This window comes from Abramis brama, assembly GCF_963993115.1.
Source record: "Abramis brama genome assembly, chromosome: 12".
Lineage (NCBI taxonomy): Eukaryota > Metazoa > Chordata > Actinopteri > Cypriniformes > Leuciscidae > Abramis > Abramis brama.
The window spans coordinates 42,112,861-42,131,516 of NC_139974.1; the positions used below are offsets into that span (position 1 = coordinate 42,112,861).

Here is an 18,656-nt window from a genome sequence, read left to right on the forward strand (position 1 = left end):
ATAGAACATAAACAGTCTGTTTACCCATTACATCCCTCTCCATTGGGCTCCTACAGGGAACTGTTGCAGGGGAGCGAGGGACTGGTCATCTAATCCCACAAGCCCCCAGTAAAAACCACTTCCGAGGTCCAGTGACTCATCCACACGAGGGATGGGGTATGAGTCCTTCCTGGTGACCTCATTAAGGCACCTATAGTCAATGCTAAACCTCCACTGCCCCCCCTTCTTAGGCACCATGACCACCGGTGCGACCCACGCGCTCCCGGACGGAGTAATCCCACAGTAATCCCACTCGCTGCATGTCTAACAAGGTCTTATCAGCAGCGTCCTGACGGGCAGAAGGGAGCCTCTGGGGCCGCAGCCTAATGGGCATGGCATCCCCAGTCTCAGTTTCGTGCTGGGCCAGGTGTGTTCGCCCCACATCTCCTTCCCCAAATGCAAAAGCATTCCAGAGAGTCTTCCTCTGTTGCGAATTTATCGGAAGCCCATGCCGAAGCGCCTAGAGCCTCACGACCTTCCCCAGACCCCGCCACACATCACTCGTTCTTCAGAAGAACAGCCCACGCCTCAAAGCCCCACACAGCCAGAACACATGCCAGAACACATGCCAGAACACACGCCAGAACACACGCCAGAACACAGCCAGAACACACGCCAGAACACACGCCAGAACACATGCCAGAACACACGCCAGAACACAGCCAGAACACATGCCAGAACACATGCCAGAACACATGCCAGAACACACGCCAGAACACACGCCAGAACACAGCCAGAACACACGCCAGAACACACGCCAGAACACAGCCAGAACACATGCCAGAACACACGCCAGAACACACGCCAGAACACAGCCAGAACACATGCCACAACACATGCCAGAACACACGCCAGAACACACGCCAGAACACAGCCAGAACACATGCCAGAACACACGCCAGAACACACGCCAGAACACAGCCAGAACACAGCCAGAACACACGCCAGAACACACGCCAGAACACAGCCAGAACACATGCCAGAACACAGCCAGAACACATGCCAGAACACATGCCAGAACACACGCCAGAACACAGCCAGAACACATGCCAGAACACACGCCAGAACACACGCCAGAACACACGCCAGAACACAGCCAGAACACACGCCAGAACACACGCCAGAACACAGCCAGAACACATGCCAGAACACACGCCAGAACACACGCCAGAACACAGCCAGAACACATGCCAGAACACACGCCAGAACACACGCCAGAACACAGCCAGAACACATGCCAGAACACACGCCAGAACACAGCCAGAACACATGCCAGAACACACGCCAGAACACACGCCAGAACACAGCCAGAACACATGCCAGAACACACGCCAGAACACACGCCAGAACACACGCCAGAACACAGCCAGAACACACGCCAGAACACACGCCAGAACACAGCCAGAACACATGCCAGAACACACGCCAGAACACACGCCAGAACACACGCCAGAACACAGCCAGAACACATGCCAGAACACACGCCAGAACACACGCCAGAACACAGCCAGAACACATGCCAGAACACACGCCAGAACACACGCCAGAACACAGCCAGAACACATGCCAGAACACACGCCAGAACACAGCCAGAACACATGCATCGAGATCACACCTGATATAGAACATAAACAGCCTTTAGACTCGCTACAATATACTGGAAAAATCTGTAAATGCTGTGGATAACTTTCAGATATACAGTGAAAAACAGTAAAAGGACCTTTTTTTACCTTAAAGTTTTTTGCAGTGACGTTTAATCTGGTCTGCTGATCAGAGTCACTCATCTGATGTGTGTGTGTGTGTGTGTGTGTGTGTGTGTGTTTCAGAGCTACTCAGATTCACTCATCTGATGTGTGTGTGTGTGTGTGTGTGTGTGCGTGTGTTTCAGAGCTACTCAGATTCACTCATCTGATGTGTGTGTGTGTTTCAGAGCTACTCAGAGTCACTCATCTGATGTGTGTGTGTGTGTGTGTGTTTCAGAGCTACTCAGAGTCACTCATCTGATGTGTGTGTGTGTGTGTGTGTTTCAGAGCTACTCAGAGTCACTCATCTGATGTATGTGTGTGTGTGTGTGTGTTTCAGAGCTACTCAGAGTCACTCATCTGATGTGTGTGTGTGTGTGTGTGTGTGTGTTTCAGAGCTACTCAGAGTCACTCATCTGATGTGTGTGTGTGTGTTTCAGAGCTACTCAGAGTCACTCATCTGATGTGTGTGTGTGTGTGTGTGTTTCAGAGCTACTCAGAGTCACTCATCTGATGTGTGTGTGTGTGTGTGTGTGTGTGTGTTTCAGAGCTACTCAGAGTCACTCATCTGATGTGTGTGTGTGTGTGTGTGTGTGTTTCAGAGCTACTCAGATTCACTCATCTGATGTGTGTGTGTGTGTGTGTGTTTCAGAGCTACTCAGATTCACTCATCTGATGTGTGTGTGTGTGTGTGTGTGTGTGTTTCAGAGCTACTCAGAGTCACTCATCTGATGTGTGTGTGTGTGTGTGTTTCAGAGCTACTCAGATTCACTCATCTGATGTGTGTGTGTTTCAGAGCTACTCAGATTCACTCATCTGATGTGTGTGTGTGTGTGTGTGTTTCAGAGCTACTCAGATTCACTCATCTAATGTGTGTGTGTGTGTGTGTGTGTGTTTCAGAGCTACTCAGATTCACTCATCTGATGTGTGTGTGTGTGTGTTTCAGAGCTACTCTCAGGCCGAGCTGGCGGAGCTCGAACAGCTTCTGTCTGACGTCACACACTCCGTGCATCGCATCCGGGCGGAGCTGGTGGGCGGAGTCGAGCAGAGGAGAGAGGCTGTGATTGGCCGAGGGCAGAGCATCGTGTCCCAGCTGGAGTCGAAGTTAGACGAGCTGCAGGAGCGCAGGGCTCGACTGGAGGCTCAGGCTGTCTCCGACGACCACATCGGCTTTCTTCAGGTGACTCCCAGATCTCGTCTTTACCTTTACCTGATCCATTGCTTCATCCTTTTTAGTAAAATTAATGGAAAAACTGATACTTCAAATCAACATTTCAAACAAAAAATATCTAAACTTTGACAAAAATAGTCTTTGAGAATGTCTAAATAAATCAAAATCCACAACCTAATAAAGTAACCTAATAATTTATTAGTTTTTATGTTTAAACACAACTATAGAATTTACATCTACATTTAAAACTCTTTATATAGTTACACCATGGCATTACAGATGTCTCGACCCCTTTACAAAGATATGGGACTTTCTGCTTAGAAAGACGCAAAATGACGATTTTTACATCATTATAAGCAGGAACTGCAACACTGAAATCCGTATTTCTCCCGTCTCAGGGGAAAATGAGGGAATAATGCACGACCATTCAAAAATATGACAGGGTTTCTAACGATACAAAGCTTAATGCAAGCGGGTGAAGTGTCCCTTTAAGAGATATTTGTGCTGGAAAACAAGAAAGAAGCACTGAGGAAGAAAACCTTTGTGCAGTGTGAGCTCATCAGATTAAGTGTGCATCCATAAATCACTGTATATATGAGCAGATTCAGATATTATATCTGTAAGATTACTTTAATATTAAGAAGGCTGTGTTTACTGTCCTCTGTCCCTCTATATAACTTCTTCATGTTCCACCTGATTCTGTGTGACTCTGATGATGTTCTTCTGATGGCAGAGTTTCGAGGAAGCCCGCGGGCCGGCACCGGACTCGGATGTGGATCTGCCGGAGGAGGATGAAGTGACTCTGAGCTTCTCGCTCGGGGACGTGAAAGCAGCTCTAGGAGAGATCCGGGAGCGACTCGACGACATTCGCTTCGGGGAAGTGCATTACAGACACTCCGGTGAGAAACTGAGCGAACGCATAACGCCACGTTAGGACTGACGGAGATGAAACCTTTCCAACATTTCTGCACCTTGGATCCTGCTCTAAACACTGCTGTCATGTGAATGAACGGCTAGAACACATTGAAAGATTCTGTTTTCTGTGAGAACGGTGTGTGTTAGCGGCCCCTAAGAAGTGAATCAATCAAAACTAACTTTATCTGGACAATAACTTTATTCTAGAGCTGCCGTAAAGCCTGAACAATCTCTGCTACTGTAATCTCCTGTTATCACTGTAAAGCTGCTGTGAAACTGAAATCTGTATTGGTAAAAGCGCTGTATTAATGAAGGAGACTCGACTTGTGTGTTTCAGTGTCCTCGCTAGCCGAGAGTGAGAGTATGGTGAGCGTTCGATCTCTGAGGAAGAAGGACTGGTCACTGAAAGGTACGTGAAGAATAACTCTCAGAAAACACATCTGGAACAGCTGTGGGACGAGGACTAATCATCTTTCTCTCTTTCATTTCTACAGATCTACGCAAATTAAAACTGGGTATGTATAAATGCATGTGTTTTATTGCATCCATACATTTGTGTCTCAACTTTCTTTTAACAGAGCAGCAGATATTCAGATAGATGTTGATATTGAGTAATATTCCTTCTATTATTGGACGTAAATAATCTAAACATCTGCTTTCAGTGGTTTTACACTGTGAGGTTCATTCAAAGGTTAAAGAAATGTCTGCGTTTTGCTGATAGAGTCACCAGAACAGAACCTGGTTTCTGTAGTGTTGGTTCAAACGCTACGCTAACAGATTAGCCAGAGGACTGGATTACTGACAGAGGACCAACACTGACAATTCTCACTCAAAACATTCACTCCTAAATCTCCTGCCGGTACTGAGACTCGAACCCACGAGTCCGACTCTCTAACATTAGGCCACAGTCAGTGCGAGACACGGACAGACTATCATGGAAAACCCATAAACACAGAGGCAGAAGACTGAGTCACACATCCATATTTCCACTTCACTCTAGATCCAGCACTGATAGATTCGCATAAATTGGGTTTAAAATATATATATACACCATCTCTGTTTTGATCAAATGTTGAATATTTTGTGTTTTAGGGCACAAGAAGGTTAAAGGTTATCTTGGTGAGTGTTCTTGACTCCTGTTGCTTTTCTTTATATTTCTTCACAATCTGTAATATACTGCAGATTACGTGCATGCAGAGCAAAAACATTCCTCTCCTTCTACTTTCAATGGTTTTTAAAAAAAACATATGAATGATTTGTGAAATGCAAGTCCTGATGAAACACCTGTGTGTGTGTGTGTGTGTGTGTGTGTGTGTGTGTGTGTGTGTGTAGAGGACGTGACCCTGAACCCCACGACCGCGTACCCGTTCCTGATCCTGTCTGAGGACCGTAAGCAACTGAAGCGCGGAGAGAAACTTCAGTTCTACAGGAACAGCGCTCAGCGCTTCGACGTCTGGTCCTGTGCGCTCGCTAAACACGGATACGAGTCGGGACGCCACTACTGGGAGGTGCTTCACTCACACACACACTCACACACACACTCACACTCTCAGCGCTTCGACGTCTGGTCCTGTGCGCTCGCTAAACACGGATACGAGTCGGGACGCCACTACTGGGAGGTGCTTCACTCACACACACACTCACACACACACTCACACTCTCAGCGCTTCGACGTCTGGTCCTGTGCGCTCGCTAAACACGGATACGAGTCGGGACGCCACTACTGGGAGGTGCTTCACACACACACACTCACACTCTCAGCGCTTCGACGTCTGGTCCTGTGCGCTCGCTAAACACGGATACGAGTCGGGACGCCACTACTGGGAGGTGCTTCACACACACACACACTCACACACACACTCACACACACACACTCTCAGCGCTTCGACGTCTGGTCCTGTGCGCTCGCTAAACACGGATACGAGTCGGGACGCCACTACTGGGAGGTGCTTCACACACACACACACACACTCTCAGCGCTTCGACGTCTGGTCCTGTGCGCTCGCTAAACACGGATACGAGTCAGGACGCCACTACTGGGAGGTGCTTCACACACACACACACACACACTCTCAGCGCTTCGACGTCTGGTCCTGTGCGCTCGCTAAACACGGATACGAGTCGGGACGCCACTACTGGGAGGTGCTTCACACACACACACACACACACTCTCAGCGCTTCGACGTCTGGTCCTGTGCGCTCGCTAAACACGGATACGAGTCGGGACGCCACTACTGGGAGGTGCTTCACACACACACACACACACTCTCAGCGCTTCGACGTCTGGTCCTGTGCGCTCGCTAAACACGGATACGAGTCAGGACGCCACTACTGGGAGGTGCTTCACACACACACACACTCACACACACTCACACACACACACTCTCAGCGCTTCGACGTCTGGTCCTGTGCGCTCGCTAAACACGGATACGAGTCGGGACGCCACTACTGGGAGGTGCTTCACACACACACACACACACACTCTCAGCGCTTCCACGTCTGGTCCTGTGCGCTCGCTAAACACGGATACGAGTCGGGACGCCACTACTGGGAGGTGCTTCACACACACACACACACACTCTCAGCGCTTCGACGTCTGGTCCTGTGCGCTCGCTAAACACGGATACGAGTCGGGACGCCACTACTGGGAGGTGCTTCACACACACACACACACACTCTCAGCGCTTCGACGTCTGGTCCTGTGCGCTCGCTAAACACGGATACGAGTCGGGACGCCACTACTGGGAGGTGCTTCACACACACACACACACACACTCTCAGCGCTTCGACGTCTGGTCCTGTGCGCTCGCTAAACACGGATACGAGTCGGGACGCCACTACTGGGAGGTGCTTCACACACACACACACACACTCTCAGCGCTTCGACGTCTGGTCCTGTGCGCTCGCTAAACACGGATACGAGTCGGGACGCCACTACTGGGAGGTGCTTCACACACACACACACACACACTCTCAGCGCTTCCACGTCTGGTCCTGTGCGCTCGCTAAACACGGATACGAGTCGGGACGCCACTACTGGGAGGTGCTTCACACACACACACACACACTCTCAGCGCTTCGACGTCTGGTCCTGTGCGCTCGCTAAACACGGATACGAGTCGGGACGCCACTACTGGGAGGTGCTTCACACACACACACACACACACACTCTCAGCGCTTCGACGTCTGGTCCTGTGCGCTCGCTAAACACGGATACGAGTCGGGACGCCACTACTGGGAGGTGCTTCACACACACACACACACACACTCTCAGCGCTTCGACGTCTGGTCCTGTGCGCTCGCTAAACACGGATACGAGTCGGGACGCCACTACTGGGAGGTGCTTCACACACACACACACACACTCTCAGCGCTTCGACGTCTGGTCCTGTGCGCTCGCTAAACACGGATACGAGTCGGGACGCCACTACTGGGAGGTGCTTCACACACACACACACACACACTCTCAGCGCTTCGACGTCTGGTCCTGTGCGCTCGCTAAACACGGATACGAGTCGGGACGCCACTACTGGGAGGTGCTTCACACACACACACACACACACTCTCAGCGCTTCGACGTCTGGTCCTGTGCGCTCGCTAAACACGGATACGAGTCGGGACGCCACTACTGGGAGGTGCTTCACACACACACACACTCACACTCTCAGCGCTTCGACGTCTGGTCCTGTGCGCTCGCTAAACACGGATACGAGTCGGGACGCCACTACTGGGAGGTGCTTCACACACACACACACACACTCTCAGCGCTTCGACGTCTGGTCCTGTGCGCTCGCTAAACACGGATACGAGTCGGGACGCCACTACTGGGAGGTGCTTCACACACACACACACACACACTCTCAGCGCTTCGACGTCTGGTCCTGTGCGCTCGCTAAACACGGATACGAGTCGGGACGCCACTACTGGGAGGTGCTTCACACACACACACACACACTCTCAGCGCTTCGACGTCTGGTCCTGTGCGCTCGCTAAACACGGATACGAGTCAGGACGCCACTACTGGGAGGTGCTTCACACACACACACACTCACACTCTCAGCGCTTCGACGTCTGGTCCTGTGCGCTCGCTAAACACGGATACGAGTCGGGACGCCACTACTGGGAGGTGCTTCACACACACACACACACACTCTCAGCGCTTCGACGTCTGGTCCTGTGCGCTCGCTAAACACGGATACGAGTCGGGACGCCACTACTGGGAGGTGCTTCACACACACACACACACACACTCTCAGCGCTTCGACGTCTGGTCCTGTGCGCTCGCTAAACACGGATACGAGTCGGGACGCCACTACTGGGAGGTGCTTCACACACACACACACACACTCTCAGCGCTTCGACGTCTGGTCCTGTGCGCTCGCTAAACACGGATACGAGTCAGGACGCCACTACTGGGAGGTGCTTCACACACACACACACTCACACTCTCAGCGCTTCGACGTCTGGTCCTGTGCGCTCGCTAAACACGGATACGAGTCGGGACGCCACTACTGGGAGGTGCTTCACACACACACACACACACACACTCACACACACACTCACACACACACACACACACTCAGTTCTGTTTCAGCACTGACGCTATTGGTGTGTTCAAGTCCTCCATCGGAGTTAAGCCCAATTTATACTTCTGCGTCGAACTCACGCCGTAGCTACGTCGTAGGCTGTGTGTAGCGCGCGTACCCTTCGGCGTACCCTGACGTGCACCTCTCCAAAAATGTAACAACGCGTCAACTCTACGCGGACGCAAGCGCTGTGATTGGTCTGCTAGGACCGCTCCCTCGGGTTTCACATGCTCCCTCTGCGCGCGTCAACGACGCAGAAGTATAAATGAAAACCAACGTGTTGCCTACAGCGTAGAGGCTCCGGCGTAGGTCCGACACAGAAGTATAAATCAGCCTTTAGATGACGGAGTACTTTCTCTTAATTAATTACACAAAGGTTCAGAGAACAAAGAAGTGTGCATCAGGTCTACTTTGGTCTTCTATTTTGCCATCCTATTCTGCGCAGGCATTCACTTACTTCAGTGTAAATAGAACAGCCTGGTAATATCACTGCTAAATACCTTTAAGTATTCTGGTATTCCACCCTGTTTCTCACGGACTCTGAAGATCAGGGCATTATGGTGGCGTTCATGTGCGTTCAACTCGTAAATACGATCTTTACAAGATTACTTTTTACCGCTGTTCTATGACAGTTTTCCAGCATCCCTTCTCCACCCCATCTCCTCACTTACTGGTCCTATCCCTAACCTGGGGTGGGGGAGTACTCTGTGTTCAGGCCAAATCCGTCAGACAGCACGCCAAATACACATAACCTTTACCCGATCTAATTATATGTACGTGTGAACTGGTGAAACACCTGTCCTCTCTCTCCTCAGGTGAGCGTGGGCGAGAACAAGGACTGGAAGCTGGGAGTGGTGTGTGAGTCTGCGCAGAGGAAGGGTCTGTTCGACATGACGCCCGCCAGCGGATACTACGCGCTGTGGTGGAGCGGGAGTCACTTACGCGCGCTAACCGCGCCGCCGCTAGCGAAGGTGCGCGTCACCGGACACCTGCGGCGCATCGGGCTGTACCTGGACCTGGAGGAGGGTCACCTGATCTTCTACAACGCCAAGACCGGGTCCGAGCTGCACTCTTTCACGGCCCAGTTCCCGGAGAAGATGTTCCCGCTCTTCGGAACCGCAGATAAAGACGTTCCGCTGGTGTTGAAGAGTCCGTTTCCCAGCGTCCCGGAGTGAGGAGAACCAGGGCACTGAAAGCCACTCAATAATACAGGAACATATCAGACTTCTGCTTTATTTACAGCTCAAGGGTTAGGGAATGCAGGAACTATGAAGTGAAATATGAAATTTAAATTAAGTGAAGGTGAATTCTACTCTCTCTCTTTCTCAGGAGCCACAGCTCAAAGGTTGGAATCACTGAGACATTCTTATGTGAAAGAAATTGATGCTTCCTTCAATAATGCAGGTTTAATCTGAACAACATTTTTTTTTACAAAAAGTCATTAAAAAAGTCATTTTTGAAGAAAGAAAGCAAACTGTAATTGTATGTAAAACTATGTCGACAGAGAGAGAGAGTGTGTGTGTGTGTGTGTGTGTGTGAGAGAGAGAGAGAGAGTGTGTGTGTGTGTGTGTGAGAGAGAGAGAGAGTGTGTGTGTGTGTGTGAGAGAGAGAGAGAGAGAGTGAGTGAGTGTGTGTGTGAGAGAGAGAGAGAGAGAGTGTGTGTGTGTGTGAGAGAGAGTGTGTGTGTGTGAGAAAGAGAGAGAGAGAGTGTGTGTGTGTGTGAGTGAGTGTGTGTGTGAGAGAGAGAGAGAGAGAGAGTGTGTGTGTGAGAAAGAGAGAGAGTGTGTGTGTGTGTGTGTGTGAGAGAGAGAGAGAGAGAGAGTCTGTGTGTGTGAGAGAGAGAGTGTGTGTGTGTGTGTGTGTGTGTGTGTGTGTGAGGTCTTGTGGGAACAGTCTAATAGTTAGTTTCCATGAGAGGTTCACTACAGCGGGAGAGATGGATCAGACACTCTGATGAACAATACAAACATCTGTAATATTATCACTGTCTTCTGCTGTACTCGTCTTGTATTCAATTTAATGCATTTTTGGTGAAAATTTAATATTAGATATGAATATTTGTAGAAGTGGCACAAAATAAATAAATAACATAAATAAATGATAAAAGCTTCATCAGCTTATGAACAAATGTTACAGTAACCCTGAAAATCTGCGGAGAATGAAAAGCGGTAGAGCTCCTGGAGGAAGACGATCACGGTTCTTCACTGGAACGGTTTGTACATGTTCAGTCTCTGCGATGATGATTGGCATTCGGGAGTTTATTCAGACGATGGCTGATCTCGAACACGAGTGTGTTTCAGAACGAGTGTGTGAAAGTGTGTTTCACGAGTGTGTTCTTCTCTCTAGTAATATGGCACATAGTCTTAGAGCTCAAACATGACAATCTGGGGCTCAGGTCAGGAAGCAGACAGACTGGCTAAACCGACCGTCTGCTAGCGGCCTCGCGTCACCAAGGTCAGATAAATCCCATCACATAGAGCCTCTTTCACCTAGATATCATCACATAGAGACTGTGTCTGCTCCCCGAACTTGGAAATACAAAAAACTTCCAGACCCATCTAAGGTTAAATATTTAATTGATGTTCAACAAATAAAAAACAGCTATAATACGGATGAGCAAATGCTAAAGCTCGGGTTGCTGAATATTCGATCGTTTACTCCAAAAGCACTCATTGTTAATGATATGATTTCAGACTATAATCTAGATGTGCTGTGTTTGACAGAAACCTGGCTAAAACCAAACGATTACATTACTTTAAATGAGTCCACCCCGCAAGATTACTGTTATAAACATGAGCCTCGTCTGAAAGGCAAAGGGGGAGGTGTTGCTGTAATTTATAGTCATATTTTTAGAATTACTAGTAATAAGTCTAATTTCAGATATAATTCCTTTGAAGTGTTGGTGCTTAATATAGCAATATATAGTGTAAATGATAAATCACGTTTGAGATTTGTGCTGGCTACTGTATACAGGCCACCAGGGCACCATACAGACTTTATCACAGAATTTGCTGACTTTCTATCAGAATTAATATTGGCTGCAGATAAAGTCATAATTGTTGGTGATTTTAATATACATGTAGATAACGAAAAAGATGCATTGGGATTGGCATTTAAAGACATTCTGAACTCATTGTCGTAATCATACTCTAGATCTAATATTATCACACGGAATAAATGTTGATGCCGTTGAAATTCTGCAGCAGAGCGATGACATCTCAGATCATTATCTAGTCTCGTGTAAACTTCATTTAGCCAAGGCTGCAAAGCCGACTCCGTGTTATAAATATGTTAGACCTATCACTTCTGCGACTAAAGATTGCTTTATTAATAATCTTCCTGATCAGTTTCATCATCTCAGCGTCCCAGATAGCTTAGAAGAACTCGATATTGCAACAGAAACTCTTAACTCTCTCTTTTCCAGCACTTTAGACACAGTTGCTCCGTTGCGCTTAAAGAAGATTAAAGAAAATAGTCCAACGCCGTGGTACAGCGAGCACACTCGGCCCTTAAGAGAGCAGCCGGAGAGATGGAGCGCAACTGGAAGAAAACAAAACTAGAGGTATTTCGCATCTCATGGAAGGAGAGCTCGACTGCATACAGAGAGGCTTTAAAAGCTGCTAGATCTGCTTATTTTACAACCCTATTAGAAGAAAATAAACATAATCCTAGGTATTTATTTGAAACAGTGGCTGAACTAACGAAAAAGAAAGCTTCAAGCCCAGAAGTTTCCAAGCAGCACAGCAGTAATGACTTTATGAACTTCTATGAACCCTATACCAACTAAGCTACTGAAAGAGATGCTCCCAGAGGTCATAGATCCTCTTCTTAATATCATTAATTCATCTTTGTCATTAGGATACGTACCGAAAACCCTTTAAGTTGGCTATGATTAAACCGCTTGTTAAAAAAACGCAACTTGATCCTACAGAATTAGTCAATTACAGGCCGATCTCGAATCTGCCTTTTCTGTCAAAGATATTAGAAAAAGCCAGTATCCTTACAACTATGTTCCTATTTATAAAGAAATGATATCTGAGGATTTCCAGTCAGGATTTAGACCGTACCATAGTACCGAGACTGCTCTCGTTAGAGTCACAAATGATTTGCTCTTATCATCCGATCGTGGTTGTATCTCTCTATTAGTGTTACTCGATCTTAGTGCTGCATTTGATACTATTGACCACAATATTCTTTTAAATAGACTCGAACATTATGTTGGCATTAGTGGAATTGCACTAGCATGGTTTAAATCATACTTATCTGACCGTTATCAGTTTGTAGCAGTAAATGAAGAGATGTCTCATCGATCACAAGTTCAGTATGGCGTACCACAAGGCTCAGTACTAGGACCGCTGCTGTTCACTCTGTACATGCTACCCTCACACACACACACACACACACACACACACACACACTCTGTACATGCTACCATTAGGAGATATCATTAGGAAGCATGGCATTAGTTTTCACTGTAATGCTGATGATACTCAGCTGTATATTTCTTCACGCCTGACGAAACTTACCAATTCACTAAATTAACTGAATGCACAGCTGATATAAAAAACTGGATGACTAGTAATTTCCTACGACTAAACTCTGAAAAAACAGAGATTCTAATTATTGGACAAAAAACGTCCACACGTAATAACCTAGAATACTGTCTAACACTTGATGGCTGCTCTGTCAAGTCTTCGTCGTCGGTCAGGAACCTGGGTGTGTGTGTGTGTGTGTGTGTGTGTGTGTGTGTGTGTGCTCTTTGATACCAATCTTTCATTTGAAAGTCACGTGTCTAGTGTCTGTAGAACTGCATTTTTCCATCTTAAAAATATATCTAAATTACGCCATATGCTCTCATTGACAAATGCGGAACAGTTAGTCCATGCGTTCATGAGCTCAAGGCGAGATTACTGTAATGCTCTACTGGGTGGTTGCCCTGCACGCTTAATAAACAAACTACAGCTGGTCCAAAAACGCAGCAGCTCGAGTTCTTACCAGAACCAGGAAGTATGACCATATTAGCCCGATTCTGTCAACACTGCACTGGCTCCCTATTAAACATCGCATACATTTTAAAATATTGCTGATTAGCTCTTAACGCATTATAGTCCTTCACGTCTATTGCAATCTCAAAATTCCGGCCAGTTGATAATACCTAGAATATCTAAATCGACTGCTGGCGGCAGATCCTGCTCCTATTTAGCACCACAACTCTGGAACAGTCTTCCTAACATTGTCCGGGAAGCAGACACACTCTGTCAGTTCAAAGCTAGACTAAAAAGAGACTAAAAATCTCTTTGGCCTAGCATTCACATAGCACATTATAACTTCTATAATTCAATGTTAGGCTGCAAAGCGTTGTTGGGATAATTCCGTGGAAGCAATAAAAATTCTGTATAAATTTTAAGGCCAGACAAGTAGTTTGTTGAGGGTTGATTAATAGGGAAGGACTACACGCCTGCGCACATACACTCACCTAAAGGATTATTAGGAACACCTGTTCAATTTCTCATTAATGCAATTATCTAATCAACCAATCACATGGCAGTTGCTTCAGTGCATTTAGGGGTGTGGTCCTGGTCAAGACAATCTCCTGAACTCCAAACTGAATGTCAGAATGGGAAAGAAAGGTGATTTAAGCAATTTTGAGCGTGGCATGGTTGTTGGTGCCAGACGGGCCGGTCTGAGTATTTCACAATCTGCTCAGTTACTGGGATTTTCACGCACAACCATTTCTAGGGTTTACAAAGAATGGTGTGAAAAGGGAAAAACATCCAGTATGCGGCAGTCCTGTGGGCGAAAATGCCTTGTTGATGCTAGAGGTCAGAGGAGAATTGGCTGACTGATTCAAGCTGATAGAAGAGCAACTTTGACTGAAATAACCACTCGTTACAACCGAGGTATGCAGCAAAGCATTTGTGAAGCCACAACACGCACAACCTTGAGGCGGATGGGCTACAACAGCAGAAGACCCCACCGGGTACCACTCATCTCCACTACAAATAGGAAAAAGAGGCTACAATTTGCACAAGCTCACCAAAATTGGACAGTTGAAGACTGGAAAAATGTTGCCTGGTCTGATGAGTCTCGATTTCTGTTGAGACATTCAGATGGTAGAGTCAGAATTTGGCGTAAACAGAATGAGAACATGGATCCATCATGCCTTGTTACCACTGTGCAGGCTGGTGGTGGTGGTGTAATGGTGTGGGGGATGTTTTCTTGGCACACTTTAGGCCCCTTAGTGCCAATTGGGCATGGTTTAAATGCCACGGCCTACCTGAGCATTGTTTCTGGCCATGTCCATCCCTTTATGACCACCATGCACCCATCCTCTGATGGCTACTTCCAGCAGGATAATGCACCATGTCACAAAGCTCGAATCATTTCAAATTGGTTTCTTGAACATGACAATGAGTTCACTGTACTAAAATGGCCCCCACAGTCACCAGATCTCAACCCAATAGAGCATCTTTGGGATGTGGTGGAACGGGAGCTTCGTGCCCTGGATGTGCATCCCACAAATCTCCATCAACTGCAAGATGCTATCCTATCAATATGGGCCAACATTTCTAAAGAATGCTTTCAGCACCTTGTTGAATCAATGCCACGTAGAATTAAGGCAGTTCTGAAGGCGAAAGGGGGTCAAACACAGTATTAGTATGGTGTTCCTAATAATCCTTTAGGTGAGTGTATATTGAAACGCGCATACCTATGGACTGAACTCATGTGCGCCAACGGCATTCTCACGGGTTCGTGTTCGTGTTTTTGAAGTTTGCGCAGGAAGAACTTTTTTCAATTAGTTTTCAATTAGAATGGTGTGTGTTAGCGGCCCCTACTAATGATCGTTCCGACGGAAGTGAATCAATCAAAACTAACTTATCTGGACAATAACTTTATTCTAGAGCTGCTGTAAAGCCTAAACACTCTCTGTTACTGTAATCTCCTGTTATCACTGTAAAGCTGCTGTGAAACAATCTATAGTGTTAAAGCGCTGTATAAATGAAGATGACTTGACTTGTTTCAGGAGTGTTTCTCTCACGAGTGTGTTTCACATCGAGGAAAGAGAAGCAAAGCACATAAAAACAACCCCATTGTCTTTATTTAGTTAGACATTTTACAGTAGTCACTTTTATAGTAGCTGCCTTGTTTTTCTTTTTCCTCATTGTTTCACATATTCTATCACTTGGATCAATGCAAAGGAAGAAATATATATATATGAACGCCCAAAACAGGAAATTTTGGCAAGATATTACAAGAATACGATTCAGGCCTTTAACAGGGCGAATGTTTGGTTCATACATGGCAATTGAGTTCAGTGGGTTTTGAATCTGTAAAACACACGTTCGGATGAAAGAGGAACCATTTTCAAAACCCATTCAAGACATTAGACTTGAATTCATTCTGATTTCAGAAAAACTACAACCTGATGCTAAACTCAGTGTTTGATATGTCACTATAAACCGCACAGGTATTTTCCCAATGTGCAAGAACGTCTTTTAGATGCGAACTGCACTGAACATGAAATCTAAAAACACCAACAGCAAAAGAAACATTGCAACTACACTGTCGAGGTCACTTTTAAGGGATGCTGTTTGTCTACTGCCATCAAACACTTGAAACTGCCACGTATTGGACCCAATACTGAAGAGAAGTGTGCGAGGAAGAGTCCGAGAGAGAGTCGACATGCATCGGATCTGGAAGTGTTGCAGAGTTCAGCGATGGAGAGATAGAAGAAACCAGATGTTCATCAGTTCATCAGAACCAGTCGTTCAGTCCGAGACCCGACGGCTAAACCAGCGCTCCGAGACGCCATGTTGGATTTGATAACACTGAATCATGTTGGAAACACCAAATGTTTTATTCTCTAATGCATTTTGCAGGTTATTCCATGTCATTAATTGGCCACAGTTTCCCAACAGAGACACTTTTCTCCATTGCTATTGGAAGGCAAAGTTTAGTTTGGATGATTCTGGATCAGAACCGGAGCGAATGACAGCGATGTGTGACGAGGCCGTCAGTGTTTCCTGAACCTCACGCAGGCATTCGTGAAAACCTTCCCAGATCAGCAGAATCTACAGCAACATTCGTGTGGGACGTCATCAGATCGAGCGTGAAACACAGCAGCTCAGAGTACAGAACCGGCCGTGGGTCGAGAGGTCGGGTCCTTCAGTGCCGGTTCTGTCAGAACACTGATCCGTCAAGACGAGAGGAAGAGAGAAATAAAGAGAGGACGGCAGCGGCTCCGTGTGTGTGTGTGTGTGTGTGTTTGTGGCACCAATACACCGAAGAGAACGTCACTGATCCACCGCTGAAGACATGAACACTGTTCACACACACACACACACACACACACACACACACACACACACACACACACACTTCTGATCCATCACAATCAGTGAACTTCAAGAAACGCCTCAAATATCACGTCTCCCCAAAGTCAAGCCTAGTTTCAGGACCATGAAGATTTGTCCTCCAGATTCTCATCACTTACATGAACATTTCTCTTCATTAGTTTCAGAATCAGAGTCTTACGCCGGACACGGGAAACTCTTCTGTGTGATTATAAGAGTAAATCTACTCGCTCGTAAAAAATCTTGATGGTCCCAAAATGGGCTTTATTTTGTTTTTGCAAAAAGAAAATAAACATTGTTTTGATTTTGGGGTGAACCTGCTCATTTCTCCCGAGATTCACCGAACGTGTGTGAGACCGTACATTCAGCCACAGGAGACCACACACACACACACACACACACACACACACACACGGAATATCTACGTGGATGTGATTTCTCCATTCACAAACGGCGGACCCAGAAATAAAACACAGAGCGAGCGAGTGAGTCTGTAGTGTGTGTGTGTGTGTGTGTGTGTGTGTGTGTGTGTGTGTGTTGAGCTGTTCTTCAGCGCTCTGTCGTCTGCGCAGGGGAAGGGGTGTGTGTGTGTGTGTGTGTGTGTGTGTGTGTGTGTGAGAGAGTGTGTGTTCAGCTGTTCGTCAGTGCAGGGGAATGGGTGTGTGTGTGTGTGTGTGTGTGTGTGAGAGAGAGAGTGTGTTCAGCTGTTCTTCAGCGCTCTGTCGTCTGCGCAGGGGAAGGGGTGTGTGTGTGTGTGTGTGTGTGTGTGTGAGAGAGAGTGTGTTCAGCTGTTCTTCAGCGCTCTGTCGTCTGCGCAGGGGAAGGTGTGTGTGTGTGTGTGTGTGTGAGAATGTGTTCAGCTGTTCTTCAGTGCTCTGTCGTCTGCGCAGGGGAAGGTGTGTGTGTGTGTGTGTGTGTGTGAGAATGTGTTCAGCTGTTCTTCAGCGCTCTGTCGTCTGCGCAGGGGAAGGGGTGTGTGTGTGTGTGTGTGTGAGAGAATGTGTTCAGCTGTTCTTCAGCGCTCTGTCATCTGCGCAGGGGAAGGTGTGTAACTGGCAGAGGTCAGGGTTCATCAGGCCACAGGAGCGCAGATCCACCGTCTGTAACGACACACACCGGCGCAGCAGCGGCAAACACTGATCCGTCACCTTCACACAGCCTGCAACACACACACACACACACACGCTTTCACTTTACAGACCCATACCTTTCTATTTATACATCACAAACAGGATTCTTGTGATGTTTTTCTGCAGGTAAAGGTTGCTTCATGTGACAGTCGTCAGGTTTACTGGATATATTAGTGATCGAGGACACTCTATTGCTCTTTAAAGGGTTCCTATTATGCCCCTTTTCACAAGATGTAAAATAAGTCTGATGTCCCCAGAGTGTGTGTGTGAAGTTTTAAATCAAAATATCCCCTAGATATTTTATTATAGCATGTTAAAATTGTCACTTTTTGAGGGTGAGCAAAAACGTGCCGTTTTTGTCTGTCCCTTTAAATGCAAATGAACTGCCAGGTCAGTGTGTGTGTGAGGCTTGTATGAGGCGTGTGTGAGACTTTACCTGCCAGGTCAGTGTGTGTGAGGCGTGTGTGAGGCGTGTGTGAGACTTTACCTGCCAGGTCAGTGTGTGTGAGGCTTGTATGAGGCGTGTGTGAGGCGTGTGTGAGGCGTGTGTGAGACTTTACCTGCCAGGTCAGTGTGTGTGAGGCGTGTGTGAGGCGTGTGTGAGACTTTACCTGCCAGGTCAGTGTGTGTGAGGCTTGTGTGAGGCGTGTGTGAGACTTTACCTGCCAGGTCAGTGTGTGTGAGGCTTGTATGAGGCGTGTGTGAGGCGTGTGTGAGGC

At 47.2% G+C, this 18,656-nt stretch overlaps 2 protein-coding genes across 5 annotated transcripts in view; one reads left to right on the plus strand and one right to left on the minus strand.

Moving 5' to 3' along the window:
• btr30 (bloodthirsty-related gene family, member 30) overlaps nucleotides 1-10,526 on the plus strand; it is a 26,465-nt gene extending 15,939 nt beyond the window's left edge. For 2 of the 3 annotated variants that reach the window (XM_084131260.1, XM_084131259.1), the window contains 7 exons: nucleotides 2,728-2,961; nucleotides 3,686-3,851; nucleotides 4,205-4,276; nucleotides 4,362-4,382; nucleotides 4,960-4,986; nucleotides 5,200-5,375; nucleotides 9,269-10,520. In XM_084131260.1, coding sequence (XP_083987386.1) covers nucleotides 2,728-2,961; nucleotides 3,686-3,851; nucleotides 4,205-4,276; nucleotides 4,362-4,382; nucleotides 4,960-4,986; nucleotides 5,200-5,375; nucleotides 9,269-9,628 — 1,056 coding nt within the window. In that variant the 3' untranslated portion in view covers nucleotides 9,629-10,520. Of the gene's footprint in view, nucleotides 1-2,727; nucleotides 2,962-3,685; nucleotides 3,852-4,204; nucleotides 4,277-4,361; nucleotides 4,383-4,959; nucleotides 4,987-5,199; nucleotides 5,376-9,268 lie in introns of all 3 variants that reach the window. The other variant, XM_084131261.1, reaches the window with a different exon arrangement.
• A 5,004-nt stretch (nucleotides 10,527-15,530) lies between these two features.
• The window catches only part of fbxl19 (F-box and leucine rich repeat protein 19), a 43,996-nt gene continuing 40,870 nt past the window's right edge, over nucleotides 15,531-18,656 (minus strand). For both annotated transcript variants that reach the window (XM_084131025.1, XM_084131024.1), the window contains one exon: nucleotides 15,531-17,966. In XM_084131025.1, coding sequence (XP_083987151.1) covers nucleotides 17,812-17,966 — 155 coding nt within the window. In that variant the 3' untranslated portion in view covers nucleotides 15,531-17,811. The remainder of the gene's footprint in view (nucleotides 17,967-18,656) is intronic.